Source organism: Chlamydotis macqueenii, chromosome 26, assembly GCF_036417535.1.
Source record: "Chlamydotis macqueenii isolate bChlMac1 chromosome 26, bChlMac1.mat, whole genome shotgun sequence".
NCBI lineage: Eukaryota > Metazoa > Chordata > Aves > Otidiformes > Otididae > Chlamydotis > Chlamydotis macqueenii.
The window spans coordinates 678,309-697,851 of record NC_141581.1 but is presented as its reverse complement, the minus strand read 5'-3'; the positions used below and the strand labels follow the sequence as shown (position 1 = coordinate 697,851).

The 19,543-nt window shown below is 47.3% G+C and overlaps 1 protein-coding gene across 1 annotated transcript in view; it reads right to left on the bottom strand.

Moving 5' to 3' along the window:
- Nucleotides 1–10,471: 10,471 nt before the first annotated feature.
- Nucleotides 10,472–19,543, bottom strand: part of ELAVL1 (ELAV like RNA binding protein 1) — a 37,756-nt gene continuing 28,684 nt past the window's right edge. Inside the window, exon 6 of the mRNA XM_086767110.1 lies at nucleotides 10,472–18,229. Coding sequence (XP_086623236.1) covers nucleotides 17,905–18,229 — 325 coding nt within the window. The 3' untranslated portion in view covers nucleotides 10,472–17,904. The remainder of the gene's footprint in view (nucleotides 18,230–19,543) is intronic.

Genomic DNA, 19,543 nt, shown 5'->3' with positions numbered 1-19,543 from the left:
GCCAGCAGCCCGTGCCCGCTAGCCAGGCTGCACTCTGTATGTTTTTTTCTTTATTATATATTTTTAAAAATCATTGGTTTGGGTTTTTTTATTACTAGGTTCTCATCTAAAACCAAAGATTAAGTGAGTGTTTGTCTAGAGCTCGGAATCCAGGCTGGACGTAACTGGATTTCCAGTCACAGGACGGCAGGACAGCTGTCGCAGGGTTTCACCCGGCCGGGCCAGCGAGATCATTGCAGCGCGGGGTGGGGGGACCAGCCGTACGCGTGCTTTTACCGGCTGCAGGGAAACCAACTGGCCGGGCCAAACTGCAACCGCATGGATTTCCCCAGCTAAGGACACGTCCCTCGCTTCCAATTCCAGTTTCAGCCTCAAAATCCAGGCTTCCCGGGGCAGCCTCTCCGCAGAAGCCTTTCACACCAAGGCTTCCCGTTGCTGAACTAATTTCTCTCTCCAAATGCCATCTCATCCCCTTTCTCCCTCTTGCTCTGTCTGTACTCCCGCAGTGTTCAGACCCGTGCACGCAGCCTGCGCTCCCAGTAAGGTCGCTTCGCTGTTCTCCGGTCGCACATCACGAAAAAATCCCCTGGGCATAATCCTTCATGCTGGAGTCAGGGGCTTTAAAACATTCTCTAATTTAGAAGAAACATTAATTCCCCTTTTGCCAAATGGAAAGCAGAATTTATTAAATATCAGAATTAAAGATCATAAATTATGAAGTTATTAAGAATTTAAGAAATTATTAAATATCATAAACCAGCTTTTGCACAAAAACCAGCAGCAGATTCAGGGAACGCCCAAGGTAAGAGGCCACTTAAGGTCCCCTGCCCCAGACGATGTCCTCGGGATGGCAGCACCCCGGCCTCCCCCGTATCTCCAGTGACCTGCTGCCGGGGAACACTCGCCCCAGTTTGTGTCTGCTGCTCACAGGGAACAGCCGCCTCACGGGGATTTGCCGGGACTGGAGCAGGCAGGCACCCACTCGACCCCAAACATCAGCACTTCATGCAGACAGAGTAATGAAAGCCGTCAAACAGCGCTAACTGCTACCAACGCGCTGCACCGTCACAGGATTTCAGTCTGTTTTCCCAGGCACCTGTGAGAACAAAGACACCGCTCTCCATTCTGGCACCGAGGACACAAATCTGCTTGCGTCGTATCTCCATGCCGCCGCAGACCGCGCAGGGCGCAGACACCGAACAGACAAAACCTGGTGCACAGAAAGAGCGCAGGCTCCAGACCCACGTTTCTTCCCCGGAAATCCTTGTTCTCCTCCCAGATACAAAATCTCAGGTGTCGTTGGGACGTTCCCCAGATTTCGGCTCCTGTGCGTAACACTGCAGTGATGCTGGAGAGCAACTGCAGAAAGGAACGTCGTTGTTACACAAGCATTTCCACAGAGAAAAAAAAAAATCCCAGAAAGCTGCCTCCGTAAACTAAAACCTCCGGGAGAGATATCTCCAGGTTCTGCGGCTATTAAACAGAAGGAGAAGCAGCAGCAGCCTGTGGCTGCACGGCAGAACCCACCTGCTTGGCCAGGCCAGCTGGGCTCAGGGACACTTCACCAGCGGATCTGAGGATGTGATTCACCACAAAGCTCAGCTCAAACGCCCTGGCACCAAACCCAGCCTCCAGCCCCAGCCTAAGCTCTGCACGAGACAGTGGCTCGTCTCTACCACCCACCACTACAGGTTCCCTCCTGTGCTACTCGGCGTCTTCAGAGCACGAGTTCTCTTTACACACCTGGGTTTTGGTGAGAGCGACGAGTTTGGGTCAGGGACTTTCACTTCCACGTGATTTTTACACGTTTCTAGGATTTACAGAGTGGCCACAGCAGCGGCGCGGTGCCATCTGAACTCGGCAGCGAGCGCTGCTACTGCTCGCTCGTTCAGGTCCAGACACCCCTTGCTTTGTGTTTTACTGACAGGGAAAAAAAGAACAAAATAACTCCGTGTGTGGCACGTGGCACAATAAAACGAAAGCAACAGATGTGAAAGGCAGCCCCAACCTCCCGGTTTTAAATTTAAAATAGTATTAGTTTCAAAATTACTCTGTGCAAGTTTTCCAGAATAACTTTCTGAAAATTCCATTCCACACGACGTTTTGAAAGTCTTTATTTAAATCCAGTGAACACCAGGTTCCTCTGTAAAACCAATTGCCACAGCAGCTCTAAGCAACACACATGGCTTATCTACTGCATCCTTTTTTTTTTTTTTTTAATTATCACCACGTAACCCACACGAAACACTCCTCCAAGAAGTAAATGCGCTGGGAGTGGTCTGCCTTCGCCTTTTCCCTTCTGATCCACTGTACATATTTATTTCCTTAAGGAATTCCTCATTTTGTGATACCAGAACTCTCTAGACAACCCGAATCAATCGTTTCAGTCCCTACAGCAGTCGCTCCTCACCACGCACCCATCGCTACCCTCCCCGGAATTAATCCGACAGACTGCACTGAAGACGGAGCGGCACGGCAGCGCCTGCGCTCACAGCGTCATTTTCCAACGGTCCCACAGCAGACGTTCAGATCTGGATTCTCTCTGCGGTGTTGTGCAGCTGCAGTGTAACGCACGCGCCAGTTCTCAGCTAAGCACCAGGCGCAGCGCAGGGCGCCATACGCACCCGTGAGCCTGCAGCTCGGCAAGCCCAGGTGACTGCACCGTGCCGCGGCCCGCCGTGTTCCACATTCTCCATTGGCAAAGTTCCCAGGTTTCCAGCGTGGGAAGGGAGCTGGAATCTCCCTGGGTAAGGGCTCCAAAATCCAAGCTGGGAACCTGCTAGAGGTGTGCACCGTACGCTGACCTTTGCTGCCTGGGCGCCACACATCCCATTGCACCGCACAAATGAAATCCCCTGTAGTCAGCAGTGAGACAGGCACCGGCACGAGCAGATCCCTCGTATTTTAGGAGCAAACGAACCGTCTGCTGAAGTCTCCCACTGACGGGCTTGGGCTGAGCGCCAAGATCTGTAATCGCCTCAGTCAGTGGATGAACCCCACTCTAAACGACACATCTGAGCAGAGATCTTTGTCTGTAGAATGCTGAGCCTCCAGACTCTGCAAGAGCAGAATTTGGCTTTGATTTTGAGACACAGGCCACCCAAACCACAGCTCGACACACGCAGGACAGAACGACAGGGTTGAAATATTGCACCCAACCCAAAACCTGCTGCTCCACTTACCTGGCCATCTCACCCCAGAGACCCTCTGCTCACTGAACCACAACAAAACGGGTATTTGGCCATTCTCCTCACTTCCCTTTCAATGTTCTGAAGTCGTCAACCATCTGCAAAGCATCACCTCAAACCACATTCCAGCGCGCAGGAATTAACAACAGCAGCATCATGACCCCCAGTATTGACTTGTCTGCACACACCTGAACTCCATCTCACTGCCGTTTTGTTTGCCCCCCAGATGCCAAATCCCGAACAGGCATTCGCTCCGACAGACAGAAGGAGGGCTCTGCACTTCCAGCCCCGCAGACATCTGCTGCCCATTTCACAGCTCCAGCCAGGCTAAATTCCTCGCAGTTCTCCTCTTAACGCCAATAAAACGCCAACCCTGCCCCCAGACTGTCAGCCTCTGCTGCTCACATATTAACGATTCTTCCTGAGAGGACACCTGCATCCACCCATCTATTATCCGGAGTCATTAGCTGCTCTTCAACATCATGATTTCCAACTCGAGCAGCAATGTGCATTCCCTACACATGAAGGCTTCAGCAGGAATAAAACATCCATACAGATCCTTTGCAAGCAACAGCTACTCACTTGCTCTTAACTCGAGACACAAAAGCAGAAATCTCTGTACTCACTCACAGCCTCGCTTTTCCAGCCGGGCACAAAAACCCCGGTCACTAAGAACGGCTGACCACCTATGGACTCGGGTAACTTCGCCTTCTGAGCCTGCCAGCGCAAACCTCCCCTTCCCCCCTCAGCCCACGACGCGGCGAAGCAGCCACTTGGCGAGCGGGAGCCAGGTCACGTCTCAGCGTTGGGACGTGATCTCCAGCTGAGGACTTCACAGCACATCAGCGATATTTCAGTGTAAGTAAACGCTGAAAACGCAGCCCAAAGAGCGGGAGGAACGCAGCGTCCCCCAGCCGAAAACCTGCTGCTTAGCCCTCCCTGCTGCCACCTTTCTTTACAGCAACTCCACCTTGGATCTCCTGTACTTGTAAGCAGCCACGTTTGTCCAGCATTATCAGTACTGTATCAAACGCTTCACAAAACTCCAGGTAAATGAAAGTTACTGCGTTTTATACATTTATTACATTTATTTATTTATAAAGAACTTACCAAAGAAACCCACCAAATTAATGATTCTGTGATAAAATCCGTGACTATCTGTGACAAAAATGTATTTGAACCATTGAATTCTCCCCTGTATCTTGAAATCTGATATTCAGTATCTCAAGTGCACAGCTTTAGGTCAGTTTTTAGGCTTTATCTGGGCTCATTTCCCAGGGACAAGCGTCCCATCTATCGAACACACCACGGAGTACAGAGCTCAGGTTAGGGGGCTGTACCTGCCCGATCCACGCTCCCTTAGCGCACATTTGCCCGTTATTTGTCGTTTTCCCCTCGTCAGACAACGCCTGACTGACAAGTTGGTGTATGGACTGCCAGAACTGCAGTGCTAACAATGCCCGTACACCTCAGACCACGTTAGCGCCTCGCGTTTCGTAGCCCCGAGCAGGTACACTTGCTCCTATCAGCCATCTTTCTTTTGCCAAATACCTCACGCTCCCACTTAGCTGACAGCGCCGTCTCTATCCCACCTCCCAGCATCGTGAACTCCTTCGCTTCCCGATCCTTTACACACACCTTTGTTGCCACGCAGCCCTCTCCCACCGCCACAGACTCTTACTTTCCTTTCATATCTGGGCTCGTATTCCTCCAGCGCAGCTTTTTTGGCTTTTGCCAGGAGCGCAGACTGAAGATCATTCCAGCAATTTTGGCTAAGCAGCAACCCCAAACGTCCTTTCCATCCCCACAGCCCCCCTCGCAGCCCAGCTGGTTTCCCCGAACAGCCCCTCCAGTTTCACGAGGGCGCTCTGCGGACACGAAGCGCTCAAAGCACGTTCGAGTGCATCTTCGACGGCCCTGTCACTTCAGGCAGCCCCAGGCTCAGCCGTTCGATGCCGCCAGCTGCCCCTGCAGCAGCGCTGGCACCTATATCCCTGTGCGATGACAGAGAAACAGACCCGAGAACGGATCCAGGCTTAAAGTAACCGCTGCTGAGCCTTACCTTTCATTCAGGTAAGTCCTACCAATATCAGCACAAATAGGATGATGGTGGAGGGCTGGTGTAAGGTGCTGGAGACAGGAGCATTTACACCATCACCTAAAACCATATCCAGAAATCATCTTTACAGTCTTATTTATGCCTACAGTGACACTGGATTTTTTTTTTAGGATCCGAATACTTAAAGTCCTCTCGTAATACAAGAACATTTTTGAAGCCGTATCACATCACGTCACTTTAGTAACCCAGGCAGCTTTCGCACAGATGCCAGTGCCAACAGCGCGAAAGTGCGGCCGCGGTGGAGCTCTCCCGCAGCTAGCTGCGGTGAGGAGCAGGAGGTGAACAGGCCTTGGCTTACGGCACAGCTCCAGCTGCAGTACGTGCCCACAGGCGAGATGAGCCCGCTCTACCACAGGCACTACAAAAGACTAAAACGTTCCTGAGCAAACACACTTTGTCCTTGTTCAGACAAGGGTGTCGCACCTCTTCTCCTCCTTCCCTTTGCGCAACAGGAAGTTTGCTCAGGACTGGACGAAGCTCACCTTCCTCCCTGAGCGAAGGGGTGCCGCGGCTCAGCTCCCCCGTTCAAATGACTCCACAGCCGCAGAGCGCTGCAGCCACCGCTCCTACAGACACTCGCACTCCACTGCCTTTAGCGCCCAGCAGCTACCAGACTGTCGCCGAGTCATTCTCTGCAGGAGTGTTTCACAAATTCTGCCAGGCTGCCTTAATCTCATCAATTCAACAAAAACTCTGTCCTTTTTCCTTTTTACTCTTTTTTGGACATGACCAGCTCGCGTTTTTCCCTCAGCCAAACCCAGAACAACTATCGACGCAGGAACTGGGATTCCACCCAGTAAGGTACACGTGGTACGAGCACGGAGAGGCCAACTTCAGCGCAAACATTCCTTCACCAAGGCCACAGCACGCGAGGCTCAAACCTGCCCAGCTGAGCGTGCTGCACACCGAGACTGGGAGGAAAGCACAAAGCTTCCAACCAAGGCTCCATCTTGCGCTGCCTTTGAGAATTCCCGTCTCTAACTAACATGGGATGCAAATCAGGACAGCCAGAACGCTCCCTGGGAACTACCACCACGCTGGAGAAACGGCTGCCCACGAACCAACGCTTGGTGCGAGTCCTTGCGAGCCAGCGGAGCGATGGAAGGAGGCAAAGACACCACAGCGCATCACACCTCAGAACTGGACTGCCTCCAGAAGCACCTCAGACACTTAGGCAAGGCTTCGGTATGTTTTATCTAAGCTAGCGGGAGCAGCCAGGATGTCCATCCCGGAATCCAGCGAGAGGGGTGGGGGGAGCCGGGCCCGGCGGCCACCCCAGCAATGGTGCTGCGTGCCGCGGCACACGCCGTCAGTCGCTGCTGTCTCACTGGAATCACCGGCCTCCTGGAAGCTGGAGCGTCTTCCTTCCTCCATTCCTGCAGTAAGAAAGGATTGAAACGTTAAGGTCCACGAAATACGGTAAAAACGGAAAGGGGGAAAATGTAGTAAAGGTGGCTTAAAACAAAATGAAAATAATTTCAGAAGTCGCTGACTCTCAAAGGAGTGACAGCCTTTTGTCCCACAGGGAGAAATGAACGGGAGGTGCTTGCTGAGCAGCAGTGATACTGGGCATTACAGGACCACTGCTGAGAAACACCAAGATCAAATACACAGATGTGGCTTTTAATGGAGTTATTTCAAGAGAAAATGGGTAAAAATTTACCATCAAAACTTTTCTCAAGCTGGAGATTAATGTTCTTAAACTTCCACAGCTTGCTCACGTCACTGCACTGCTGTTAACAATACCTTCCAGCTGTAATGTTTCATAAGAACCTGGACTCCTAAGGATACACATCTTTGTATGAGTGACAGCTATGCTGTGTGCACGTGGAATGGCGTGTGTGTGCACATACACGCACTAATACAGACCGTCCACAGACACGTGTATGTATGGTAAATAAACTATAAACACAGTGTACACACGTTGCGAGACACACACACGTATGAACGTACATGTACAGTGTGTCTCTGAAAAGATGCAAAGCAGAAGGAACGACCTGGGACAGAAAGGTGAAGTAGCACACACGGCCACAAAAATGTTTCATCCCAAATTCTGCAAGCGTGGCTGGACTGAGACCGAGCCCGTTTGCGGCACGACTCCGGAGCAGCACCCAAGCTCACTTACCTCAGCCATCCGCAGGCTGCAACAGCCCTGAAATCCGGAAAGCGCACGCGTGCGCTCCATCCACGGCACCCGAGCTGGAGCCTACTGAAGCCTAGGAGAAGGAAGCAGCTCAGCACTGTCTCTACCAACACAACACTGCTCCTAAGCCCAGCAGCTCCCGCTCTGCTCTCCTCTGCTACCTCTCTTTGTAGCATGCACGGGCTGGACTTGGGGGCAAATCTGTTTCAACACATTCAAACAGAATTCCAGTTAAAGTGAGATTTAAGGGTTCACTGATACCCAAAGAACACAGGAAGCCCCAAATTCATTTTTATTACACTCCGTGAGGTTCCTCGTAGGTTCTAGTGCAAGTTGGGAACGTGCTCTTTAATAAGCCCTCCAGCTACAGCTCTGCAGAGAGAAGTCAAACCACTTTGAAAAGTTCAGCATTTAAAACACTACATACTGTACTTACCGCTCAAACTAAATCTGTACTTTAACTGTGGCAAATTTTGTTTAAATTAATTTTGTTGCAAAGAAAAAAAAATACTTGCCAAGGAGACGTCAGCAGAAGTTATGTTCTGACAAACAAGATCCAGATTCCCATTTTACTGAATTCACTGCTTCTACACGCACTTTAAAAAAAATAAAATAAAGTATGTCACAGTGCAGAGAGTGAAATCCTGTCATTTATTCACCTTCGCTCACTCACACGGGTAACACACACACACGCGTGAGTTACCCCAAACCTTCCACTCTTCCTTCCAGCCTCCTGCGGGCAGCAAGCGACGAAAGCAGAGGGCAGTCTCAGGCAGACCGGTGCCTTCCGAACCGAAGCAGCAAAAGGAGAGGCGGTCTGACAGGAACCGGCAGGGCCCCCGGCACCCAGCCACCACGCGTGCCAGGGAACCTGGGGGAACGAAGAGGGGACGGCGGCCAGGCTGGATGTGCTCTCCTCAAACGGCTTCTCTCACTGCCACGGCTGGAGACAAAACCCCGAGCTGCACACACCGCTAGCAGCGCCCAGGACGCTCCTTACGCTATGGGAGCTTTCCTTTTTTTTTTTTTTTTTTTTTTTAAAGATAGGAGATACAGAAAAAAATACAAAACCAGTGCAAAATGTTTTACCGCTTGTTTCCTGATGTACTGACGATGGAAATCAGGGCAGTTTAACACTTTTTGTCTTTTATCTCTTTTTTCCCCTGCTATTCTGGAAATGAAGGAGTGACATTTAGCAGCAGGACGTCCCAACAGCCCCCACAGCAGTGCCAGTGCGGGAAGCGTCTCAGGCCAGGGAGTCTGTTCTGAATTCTGCAAAACCACGCTCTCCACCTGGGGGTTAATGGTTCTACACTAATTTTTTTTTGTTTTGCTTCAGAAAAAAACACCCATTTCTGAAAGGGGCCCGTATTCGTCGCATGGCCATATTCTGTTAGTAAGCTTTTCGGTATTTAATACATGTTTTCCCTCGGGATTTTTCATAGAAGAAAAACCTGGAAAATACAACGGTGGTCAGAATGAGCCCACGTTCATTCTGTGAATCACGCGGGACTGACATCTGGCGGGAGTAAGAATGCAGAGGTTGCCCAGCTCCATCCAAAGGGAAACCCAGGAAAGGTCTAAAATCCAGCCCTGGCAATTCAGCATTCCAGATTACACCGGATGCTGCCCATTCAGTGATCCGTTGTTATACTGGTAGTAACGGAAAATGCTCATTTGTGGTCTTTACCACCTTAGCATGAAGAATAATTTCAATGTGGCGAGCCGTGCTGGACTGAGCAGTTCCCACAGCAAGGCAAAATACCCAGAAATCTCATTTTCCACCGCATGGAGAGGCCTGAGCTGGCACAGCATCGCCATCCGTTCTGCTTTATCGTACATAAGACACTATTTTCTTCTTATTTTACATCCCTTATCACAGGTAAGTCATTAAGACAAAAGAAAAATCAGAACCAGTGCCTCAGAAGTATGACAATTATCACACTTTTCGGCTAACGAGAGGGATAATTTCTCTGACTAAAGGCAGAAGCAAGGCACCTGCTGAAACTCAGCAGGAGCAGACATCAATTTATCAGAACTTGGGAAATTTGTGTTGGTGAAAAAGGGAATAACGCTTGACTACAGCCTGTGCAGAGCCAACAGCAGCACACGGGTTCACGAGCACTTCTCAGAAAGGTCACCTCCACAGCCGCCCCTGCGGCCGCTAGCCGGGCACCCGGCCAGCCCCGAGCTCCAGCCGGAGAGGAGAACCCCGGCGCCCTGCCTGACCTGAACACTGACACATTTCTTCTTCTTCAAAACTTTCAATATACACTTCCGAGCAATGGTGTAGCTGGGCTCTGGTTTTGGTTTAATCAGGATGAACACCAAAAGACGGAGAAAGCAACGTTTTTTTCCTGAAAAATAAGAAGGAAATAGTGTGCAGCCTTTTAACTCCATCTTTCTAACAAGGCTACAAGTACCAAAGTCTCGAGTGGATTCAGTCTGACCAGCCTACTCAAAAACACAGCTCAGATCCTTCTGAAAAAACTGACAAATTCCAAACTGCACAATAATAATCCAACTCCTGTAGGAGAAAAAAGACAAAATATGAACAATTAAGTAAAAACCTAATTCTATTTTGAAGTACATCAACTCTCATCACGGATCATTGAAAAACATCATGAGTACATTCCAAACAAGCATTCAACAAAACCGGCAAAGAACATGTGGCAGAAGTACTATCTCCTCTGCACTATGGGCAGATGACCGCATTTAAGTATTAACAGTAGCACAAATTATCTCGGCGTCGATTCATTTAATTTTGAAAATACCATATAGAAAACAATGCTCGTAATTCCATCCACAGGATTCTACAAAGCTGCTGCTTCACTCTACAAATCTTCGAACTGTTTCAATATGAAAATTCCCATTTTTCAAATTGCTTAAAAATCATCGCAGAAAATTTCCAAGCACTTGAACTGAAGCACAACCAAAGTATGAACTGGTATATTTTTGCAGTCATTTCTAAAATAAGTTCATTTACATAAGTGGTCTCAAAATAACACAATGGGATTCAACTTCATTTTAGACATTTGGAAAGCAGTGTCATACTTTATTTAAAATAAACCCATGTAAAAACAAAGTTTAAATGAAAATGGTACCTGAAAAATAAATTATTTGATATAAAACAAAGCAATAACTTAAAAACACACTAAATATACAAAATGTTTAACCATATACTGTACAGTATGGAAAACAATCGATAAAACCTTCTGTCCCACAAACAGATTAATTCATAAACAAAAGATTACATAAGTTAAGGGAAACGAAATCCATAAGAAGACTAGCAGTACAGGATTATTCAAAATTACTGGTCAAATAAAGGTTTATCCCAACCTAGGCGTCAAGTGTCTCATGTCCTTTTCTTCTGAATGACCAAGTGAAAAAGTTCAGCCGTACCACCGAGAAGCTGCTCAGAAACGTTTAAAACCAAGGAACGGCAGTACGAGCACAAAGGCTCCGAAACGTGAACACGGCCGCAGTTTGGCAAGGTTTCAGGTGGCAGTTCTGTTACTGATTTTCCATTATTATCAACAAAAAAGAATGTAAGTGCTGAAAATTCCACTCAACAGAAAAATATTCCTAGTTCAAACTCTGTCAATGTTTTACCTGGTGTGGTCTATACCAAACAATCGCAGCGAGACTGCGGAAAACAATCACAGGATTTAAAGTCAAACCTGATCGCTGAGCGTCGTGCTTTGCTTTAGAGACCTCAAAGGCTCCAGGCGGCTTTGAAACGGTGCGGAAGAGAAAGCAACGCTCGCAGTTTTGTTCAGTTTTACCAGACAAGACTGCTACAACAGAGCGATGACAAAGGCTGCAGTACCTGGCTCAGCCAGAGCAGACCCTTCACAAACCAGCTGCAGGTCTCAGCTCTGCATCCGCTCACGGAGACGTCGCGCAACACGCAGGCGCCGCCTCTTACGAGCAAAAGCGAGGAAACCGCCCCTCGTCAGCAACGCCGCTTTTGGATTTAAAGTGGAGAAGCAGAAAAGCAGCAAGGTGCAGTCAACACAGAAAATAAATGCTAGCCTTTCGATCTCCGCATCCACCCCGAGCACCCAACAGGGAGAAGCGCAGGGCTGCACGGGAGGAGCGCGCCCGCGGCACAGACTGCTCTGCTGCCCAGCACAGAGGTTAAAGTGCCCGGGGTGACAGATCCAGTTCTGGGGGCAGGGCACTGGCAACCAACCCCAACCCCAACCCCAAGGGCAGCTCCGCTAAGGGCGCCGTGCTTTCTCCTGCTGAAGGTGAATTTGGTCCCCTCGCTCTAAAGCTGTTCTGAGAAGCAGAGCCGCCACAATAAGGTGCTTCACTGGCCGCGTTACAACGGACAAAGTTCTCACTGTGGAAGTCAAAACCCCAGCAACCTTACGACAGAGGTAGCACCAGGACAAACTGCCCTGTGCCTGACCCTTGGGACTGAACCGTGGGATCACCAGCAGCTCACAACGAGCTGCACGTTAAAAAACCTCCCACAAACCCGAACACTTTGCAAGCAGATCGATCAGAGGACCTACTCTCAACAAGTAGTTTATTATAAGATCTGTTTATTTTGTTAAAAAAGTAAGTGTGGGGATGCTCTGCAGGCTGTTGGTTTTGTTTTTAAAGCAATAGGCAACTATAAACTATCCAAAAAATAACTTCAGTTACCACAGTTCAGGATACACTGGGAAAAAAAAAAAAAAAAAAAAAATCTCTCCTGAAATATTTGAAGAATCTCTACTTTATTGACCTTACCCAGAACATTAAAGCAACATAAAATGATAATAAGTGTTCAAGGATCTCAGGGACTACTCATTTCCAAAACTTAACATTCAAAATAGTGGATCACCTTTACAGTTATTTCATCTTTTCTGTTTTATCTAAACATTCTTTCTATAAATGTAGCTATGCCAATTTCTTTTTTAAAAGACTTTCCATTGCTTTGTATAAACAACATGACTACAACGTTCAATGCCTTACAGAAAGAGGTGGCCCCTCCATACCGACACCCCTGGGTCATCTGGACAAACCAAGTGACCGTAAACTGGCCAACTCGCACTCGCTGCAGTGAGAGATTGATCTACGTTAGCGACGTCTGCAGCTCCGATTTGCAGTGGTTTCATGCTATTATGATACAGATGTACCGAAAAAACATAACCAACCAAAGGGACGGCAAAAGATGGGTGGACACACACCGCTACGGGGACGCTGTCCTGGACACTGAGTTTCCTGACCTCTCCTTCCACCCTACAAGACGGATCCTCAAGTCTCCTCAGTACCAGAGCAGAGCAGCAGCGGGGGGATTGGCACAAGCTTGGCACAGGAGGACACGTTATCTGCATCAGCTGGGTCCCCTCCCTCTACACGGAAGAGTGGAGGGCAGCATCTCAAGTAAAGCAAACTTCATGATGACATAGCTTGAAGAGCAAAACAAGTTCAACACTGACGTACGCAGACACCATCTCAAATGGAACCACAAGAGAACCAACCGCGCTGAGCTGTCTCGCTTCTGCTCATGGCTACAGCTGCGCTGACGCTGTGATCTCACCTGAAGGAGCTGTACCTGCCCCTGCCAGCTCACATAAAGCACACAGCAACGTTAGAGCGTCCTTTCTGCGTTTACTGTGACACTTCCCTACCTGCCAGCGGCTAACAGAAGGTTTCAACTGTGCTGAGGACTGTGGCTAGCTTTCTGAACAGGGGGGAACTCCATTCATCGGAGAAATCTCGGAAGCAACTGTAAGTGACTGAGCAGAAATAAAAACTTACTAATAAATCAGACTGCAAGAGACCAAGTCTGAATAAAGCCTTTAAGGAATTCTAATTTTGACAAAACTCAATTTTTTTTTACATACTAAGAAAACGCAATTCATGGGTTTTTTGTTGTTGCTGGGGTTTTTTTGTTTGTTTTTGTTTGTTTGTTTGGGTTGTTTTGTTTTTTGGGTTTTTTTTTTTGTTGTTTTTTTGTTGTTTTTTTTTAATTCTGTAGTACACAGTAAAGCCCAGAACATCTTCAGAGAAGTCTGGAGGTGGTCTTCAACCACAATGAGGACAGTTTTGCTCTTAACTAGGCATTGTCTCATTTTTAGAGTGAAACTCCACAGTCTTGCAAAGAACGAAGACGGCTCGCGTGCAATTTTGGCAGCAGCCCCGTAACAAACGTGTCTGGCAGCCATGCCCTGGCCTGGTAAGAGCCTTCTTGGAGTGCCAGATCCAACAAGTATTTGAAAAAAGTGGAGAAAAGAAGAGGTACCAAGGGCAGCAGAGCTTTCCTTTCAAAAGAAATACCAAGATAAAGCAATTCTAAACTTAAAAGTGACAAAGCAATAATTAAAATAACACGAGACATTCAGCAGCTGGTCAAGTTTCCTGAAGAAGATAACTGGGTTAACATTCCAAGTCCTGCAGGCTGCCCGAGGCCCGAGGTACGATCCTGCTCTGGCGCAGCAAGCCTTTGTGTCGCCACAGCAGCCGGGGCGCAGAGGTGACCGACTGGCAGGCTGCTTTCCAACGGAGACGGCTCACAGCCAGGGAGGCGAGAACCCGGGGCGACCACCGCCAGAAAAAGTTACAGAAGCACAGGGCAGTTTCTGCCGGAGTGCAAAGCGCTCACGCACAAAGAAGGTCTCTCTTTGTGCACGCCTTCGCCCCAAAACTCCCTTGCTACCAGGTCCGTTTGAAAACAGCCCAGCTGGTCTCGCCATCTGCATTCCCCACCAGCAGATCTTCAGCTAGCTCCCTGGCCACAGGAGAGCAAGGAAAGAGCCTTCTCTCTCTCTCTCTTTTTAAAAAAGATCTTCTCTCTGACCAAAGAAGTGTAAAAAGGAAACGGCGTCATCCAGACTGCAGGTTCATGAAAGCCCTTCAGAAACACTGGCACAAAACCCACGGCCTGTGCCCTGAGACATTGCAGCTCTCCGACATCTCCAGACAGACCCTGCAACAGCAGCGTGGCCATCACTACGTGTTCTTACCAGGAGTTACACCTGATCCTTCAGAAGCAGGTACCTGGAGGCGCACTGCGAAACTTCCACCCTACTCTAACGGACTCCGGAACATTCCCACCACAGCCGTTCCCTGTAGCACATCTCCAGCAGGGACCGTCAAACGCAGGTCTCTAAAATCTGATCATCAAGTCCTAATCCAGCAACCAAGACTTTCTAGTGTACTGAGCCGACTGCACCTCCTGAGAAACGTAAGAAATCTCTGGTTTGAGACAGGCCTTTGGTTTCACAAAGATCTGGCAAGCACAAAATTGTCACCTGAAAAACACCTGTATTTCATCAAATTAGAAGATGAAAAAGCATGATGTATCTGCGGTTTTTCTGAACTCCCTGAGGACTAAGAGGTCAAAACCTCTCTTCAAACAGGTTACGTTCAAGGAAGAACTCCAAAAGAGGGGACGCTGGATGACATCGTGAGGGAACCAGCTGCTCGTACCTTTCGGGTAGAAAAGCTGCTGGCAGATTACCTGTTGTTAGAACTTAGCTTCCACGTCCAGAAGTCTCCTTTTGGTCTTTACTAGTAGGGTGCACGGGCTATTGCTTAGGACCAAAAGCATCGAGAATACACATATCATTTTTTCTTGACTTGAGCTATTTATGCCAAGTATTTACTGACTGTTGGAATGGTGAGACCACACACTGCTGATATTTTAGCAGGATTTTTTTTCCTGACTCAAGCAGCAGCGCTCTGCTCACATGAATTGCCTGTAACTATTTTCAGGGCAACTACCAAAGGAAGCTGGGATCAGATGTTTCCTAAAAGAGATGTTTTCATACCACTACTGAAAAAATGCCCCGCATTTCCTTCTCATTTAGTAAAGAATGCGAGAAGGGAAAAATAGGAAAGCAGTCAGGTGACAGCGATACCAACGTCTCCAAGTTTTTTTTGAAGTGACAGTAGTGAGCTCACAGCAGTGCGCTGCTGACGTGGCCGCAACGGCCAGCACGCCTGTCATGATTACTGATGAAAAGTCATTGGAAGTCTGAACCCCCATGTGAATGCTGTGATAAAACAGCAACTCCCACTTAGTTTGAAAATTAATCTTACATGAAACAAGGCAAGAGAGAATGACAGGAAACTGGAACCAACCGCAGACCCACTCCCGTGGAACAGGGTAGCGCGAGGTTAAGAAGTGACGGGGCACAGTAAGAGGACTTCTCTACACTACACTGTCTTAACTTGGGAGAAATCCCCTGAAGGCTTCTGAATCTCTCCTTGTACACAGAAAAGAAGTATTCGTTGAAGTGATAAATGAATAGTGATAAATTGGTGGAAACATCCAGAATTGACACTGGAATAGACAGCTGGAAAGCACACTTTGGGGTGTGGAGTCGGTTGGTTGCTTTGTCACAGTCACCGCTTTACAGACCATCATGCTTTTTAAAAGACGGCAGATGAACAGGTCTGGCAGGAAAGGCAGGGCTGAACGTACTGATAGCAGGAATCCCACTTACTTTCACCGCACACAAGCTCGGAAACAGCAGGAGGCTGCTCGTGGCGCCAAGGCCCATCTGTACAGCTTTAAGTACGGCACAGGCAGTTCCAGAAATACCAGCATCTCCTAGACAGCGCTGAGGGGAGCTAGCGGAGCTGGGCAGCCAGTTCAACTGCTCTGCAGCGGCAGCGTGCAGAGATGCTGACGCAGGCTCCGTCTGGCTGTGCAAGACCGCAGACCCTACTGTGGGAAGAGGAGAAACTCCTGTGAACGCCAGGGAGGGCCAGCCAGGGAGAGCGATACAAACAGGCTGCTCGGAACGGCCTCTGGAGTTGGAAAGCAAGCTCTGGTGCTGGTAGAGGTTCACATCAAAAAAGGAGACACTGCCACAAACCTGCCACTCTCCCCATTTTTGCCTTTGCTACACCTTCTGGCAACTGCACCTAAACACGAGACTGAAAGCTGCCCAGGCCAGGTCCCTGGCCGTGCAGGGCCCTCACGCAGCTATGACCCGATGGAGCAACCCCTTCCAGGCCTCCGAGCAAAGACCACCTGCAGGCTGACCGCGGTCTGTGGCACGGCGTTTCTACAGGACAGATTTACTGTGGTGCTCTTGTTTCACAGCCCTTTTTCTTCTACGCATCTGTCAAAGGAGTAACTTACAACTCTTAAGGAGGACCTAGGGTTCTTGAAAACAATACTCTTTGAAAGCTGGACATTTTGTGCAATACTTAGCAAAAAAATAACAGAAAATAAAAAACAAAACAAAATTTGAGCAAAACAAAATCAAATTTAATGTTCTTAAATGCAAAAGTAAAAACAAACAAAAAACACAAAAAAGCAAAAGAAAATTAACAGAAACAGAACAACTCAAAGTTTCAAGGCAAGTCTGCAGAAAACTTGGGGGATTAATCTTTAAATCTACAAATCAAAGGGTTTTTTTTGTTAATATCTAACTTGCAAGTAGTAAGTACTTTTCTGCTGAGTGTTCAATAAGTAAAGCTAGTTGTCAAAACAAAATCCTATTAAAATAGAAAATCTAGCACTCATTAGAAGGGATGCGAGAAATACAATGCTCAAATGTTTTTAACTGTTTTTTTTTCTTTACAACACAGAACTACCAAAGGAATTGAAACTACAATGATCTTTGAAAATGAGTAGGTATCTTGCTGCGTTACAATGTACCAGTAAGTAGTGCACCATGCATTAAATATTTGGACAGAAGAGATTCAGTCTCATAAAGTAGCAACACATATTCACGCTCTCTTTTTGGAGTTTCATTTTGACTCTGAAATCTTCCCGGAGTTTCTTCGAAACTCTTTGGTCCATTCCTATTAGAAGTGGGCTTTAAAAGTAACGTTTCTAAAACCTTTGAATTTACAACTTGGCCACTGCTCTGTGCAACTTACCTCATCAATGGTGTTAAAGTTATGCTGGCATGCTACTACTTACAAGACCTTGACTTTACAAAGCCTAATCCTCGACTATATATGTAGTAATGAATATTAATTGAGCAAACAATTTACTGGCAACTAAAACATTAGTATTTCTCAACTCTTCTTCCATACGACCAAGTCTGGGGTAGAGAAGGTCAGGGGAATGGGTAGGAAAACAACAACATAAAAAAAAACCAAGGAAATTACTGAATTCAGCCTGATATTTTTCAGAAAATTCCAGTTTTTGCAGACAACATTCAATGGAACAAATGTTAGTCTCATAAGTGAAAGCATGCTTCAATTTTACCACCATCCAGAGGGTCTAGTTAATGCAATCTACTTAAGATTTCAGGGGATTTTTAACATGTTTTCAATGAAATAACTTAAAGAAACTTAAAATTGGTCTAACATTGTGGGATTTCAAACATTTGAACATGTCAGTTGCATCCCAGAATATAAAACCTTTTTCACTTCTCATTTAGACTAAGACAAACACTTGTGAAAATTGGCGCAAAATGAGTTTTACACTAACAAAAAAGTTTCAACTTCTGTCACTCAATTATCTATTCCATACAAAAAGCACGAGCAAGTTATTTGTGGGACTTGTTGGTTTTGAAGGAAACCTGTAAGATTTTGTCCCCCAGGCGGTAGCCATTAAGACTTGCTATGGCCATTGCAGCTTCTTCATAGTTTGTCATGGTCACAAAACCAAAACCTTTGCACTTGTTGGTGTTGAAATCTCGAATAACTTTCACATTGGTAACCGCGCCAAAGGGGCCAAACATCTGCCAGAGGATTCCCTCATCAGCATCTTGACCAAGGTTGTAGATGAAGATACACCAGCCAGAAGATGCGTTTCCTGGAACATTTACACCAGAAAGCCCACTCATGTGATCTACACCCATAGGAGAGAACCTAGCAAATAAAAAGCACAATATTTCATGTAAAAGTTCAATTCAATTAAGCAAATTAATTTGAACGGGAAGCAACTGAGAATGAATAGTTTCTACACGGACATCAAAAACCACCAGAAATAAATGTTTCCCCATTCAAATTGACAATCAAATTGACAGCTGCCAGGAAAAAAAAAAGTTAAATATTCCAACTGCTTTATCAATAGGGAACTATGGTTAAAAAGAGGTAGGCAACAGAGGAGTTGCAAGGCAAGATTACGCGATCACCTTCACAGGGGATCTGGATGGACCTCTGAAACTGAGGGTTAGGGTGCTGAGTGCGCTCCGTGGCACCAGCGCAGGACTGCTCGACTGCAGAGAAAGGCAACGCCTCTCAGAGGCCCCAGCTCCCTTTAAGCCACCCCCTGCTTAAGGGGTTTCACTCCCATGTCCTGCTGTTCTCGCCTCTAGAACGGCACGTTGGGAACTCCCAAGTCAAAGGGCTCCTTTGGGTTTTGCGGGAGGGGGTGGGGGTGATGGTGTTTTTAAGAACAGAGGTTTTGTGTATGACTCAAAATTTCTTTTTTTTGTGGAACAGAACAAACCCCTTCCCACCATAAGGCAGCAGGCGAGGCAAATGCTCCCACCACCAGCAGGCTGCTAAGCGAGCCACGGTCCTGCATACTCCCAGCTATCAGGCCGTTCAGGAAATTTCAGTGCTTCCCCACTCCGTTCTCAGCAGCTGCGATGCCCCCCACTTCTGGCTACAGAATTTAAATCTCAGGGTTTTATTCCTTAACAGTGCTTATGCAGATATTCGAACTGCAGTAGCTTTCGAACACCAAACCAGCAAGTCACACTGAAGCACACAGGTTTACAGCTTCAGTACGCATGTATGGTTTTCTTCTCAATAATTTTACATGAACTTAATACCAGGAAAACTTATTTGACTTTAGTGGATTTTTTTAAAGTCTCCTACCCACTCTTCCTAAACCCTGCCTCCTGCATAGTACCCCAGCAGTATTTATGCATAACAAAAAGCAAAAACCTCTCATTTTGATGTCTTGCTTTGTGTTCTTTTCTCCAATAACCCACATCTCCAATTCCCCTTTATCCTACTTCTGGTCTCCATCCTAGAAATCCAAAGCTTTAGAATATTTTAATGCAATATTACAGTTGCACAGCTAAGCACTCAAAGATCAGGAAATGTGAAAGTTCAGGTCAGTAACTCAGTTTGATCCCTTGTGCTTATGTATTATCTAAAATCATGAGGTCACGTGATTGCAGGAATATGATCAAACTGTAGCAGGGGCTCCCAAACTGTGGCGTACCACTG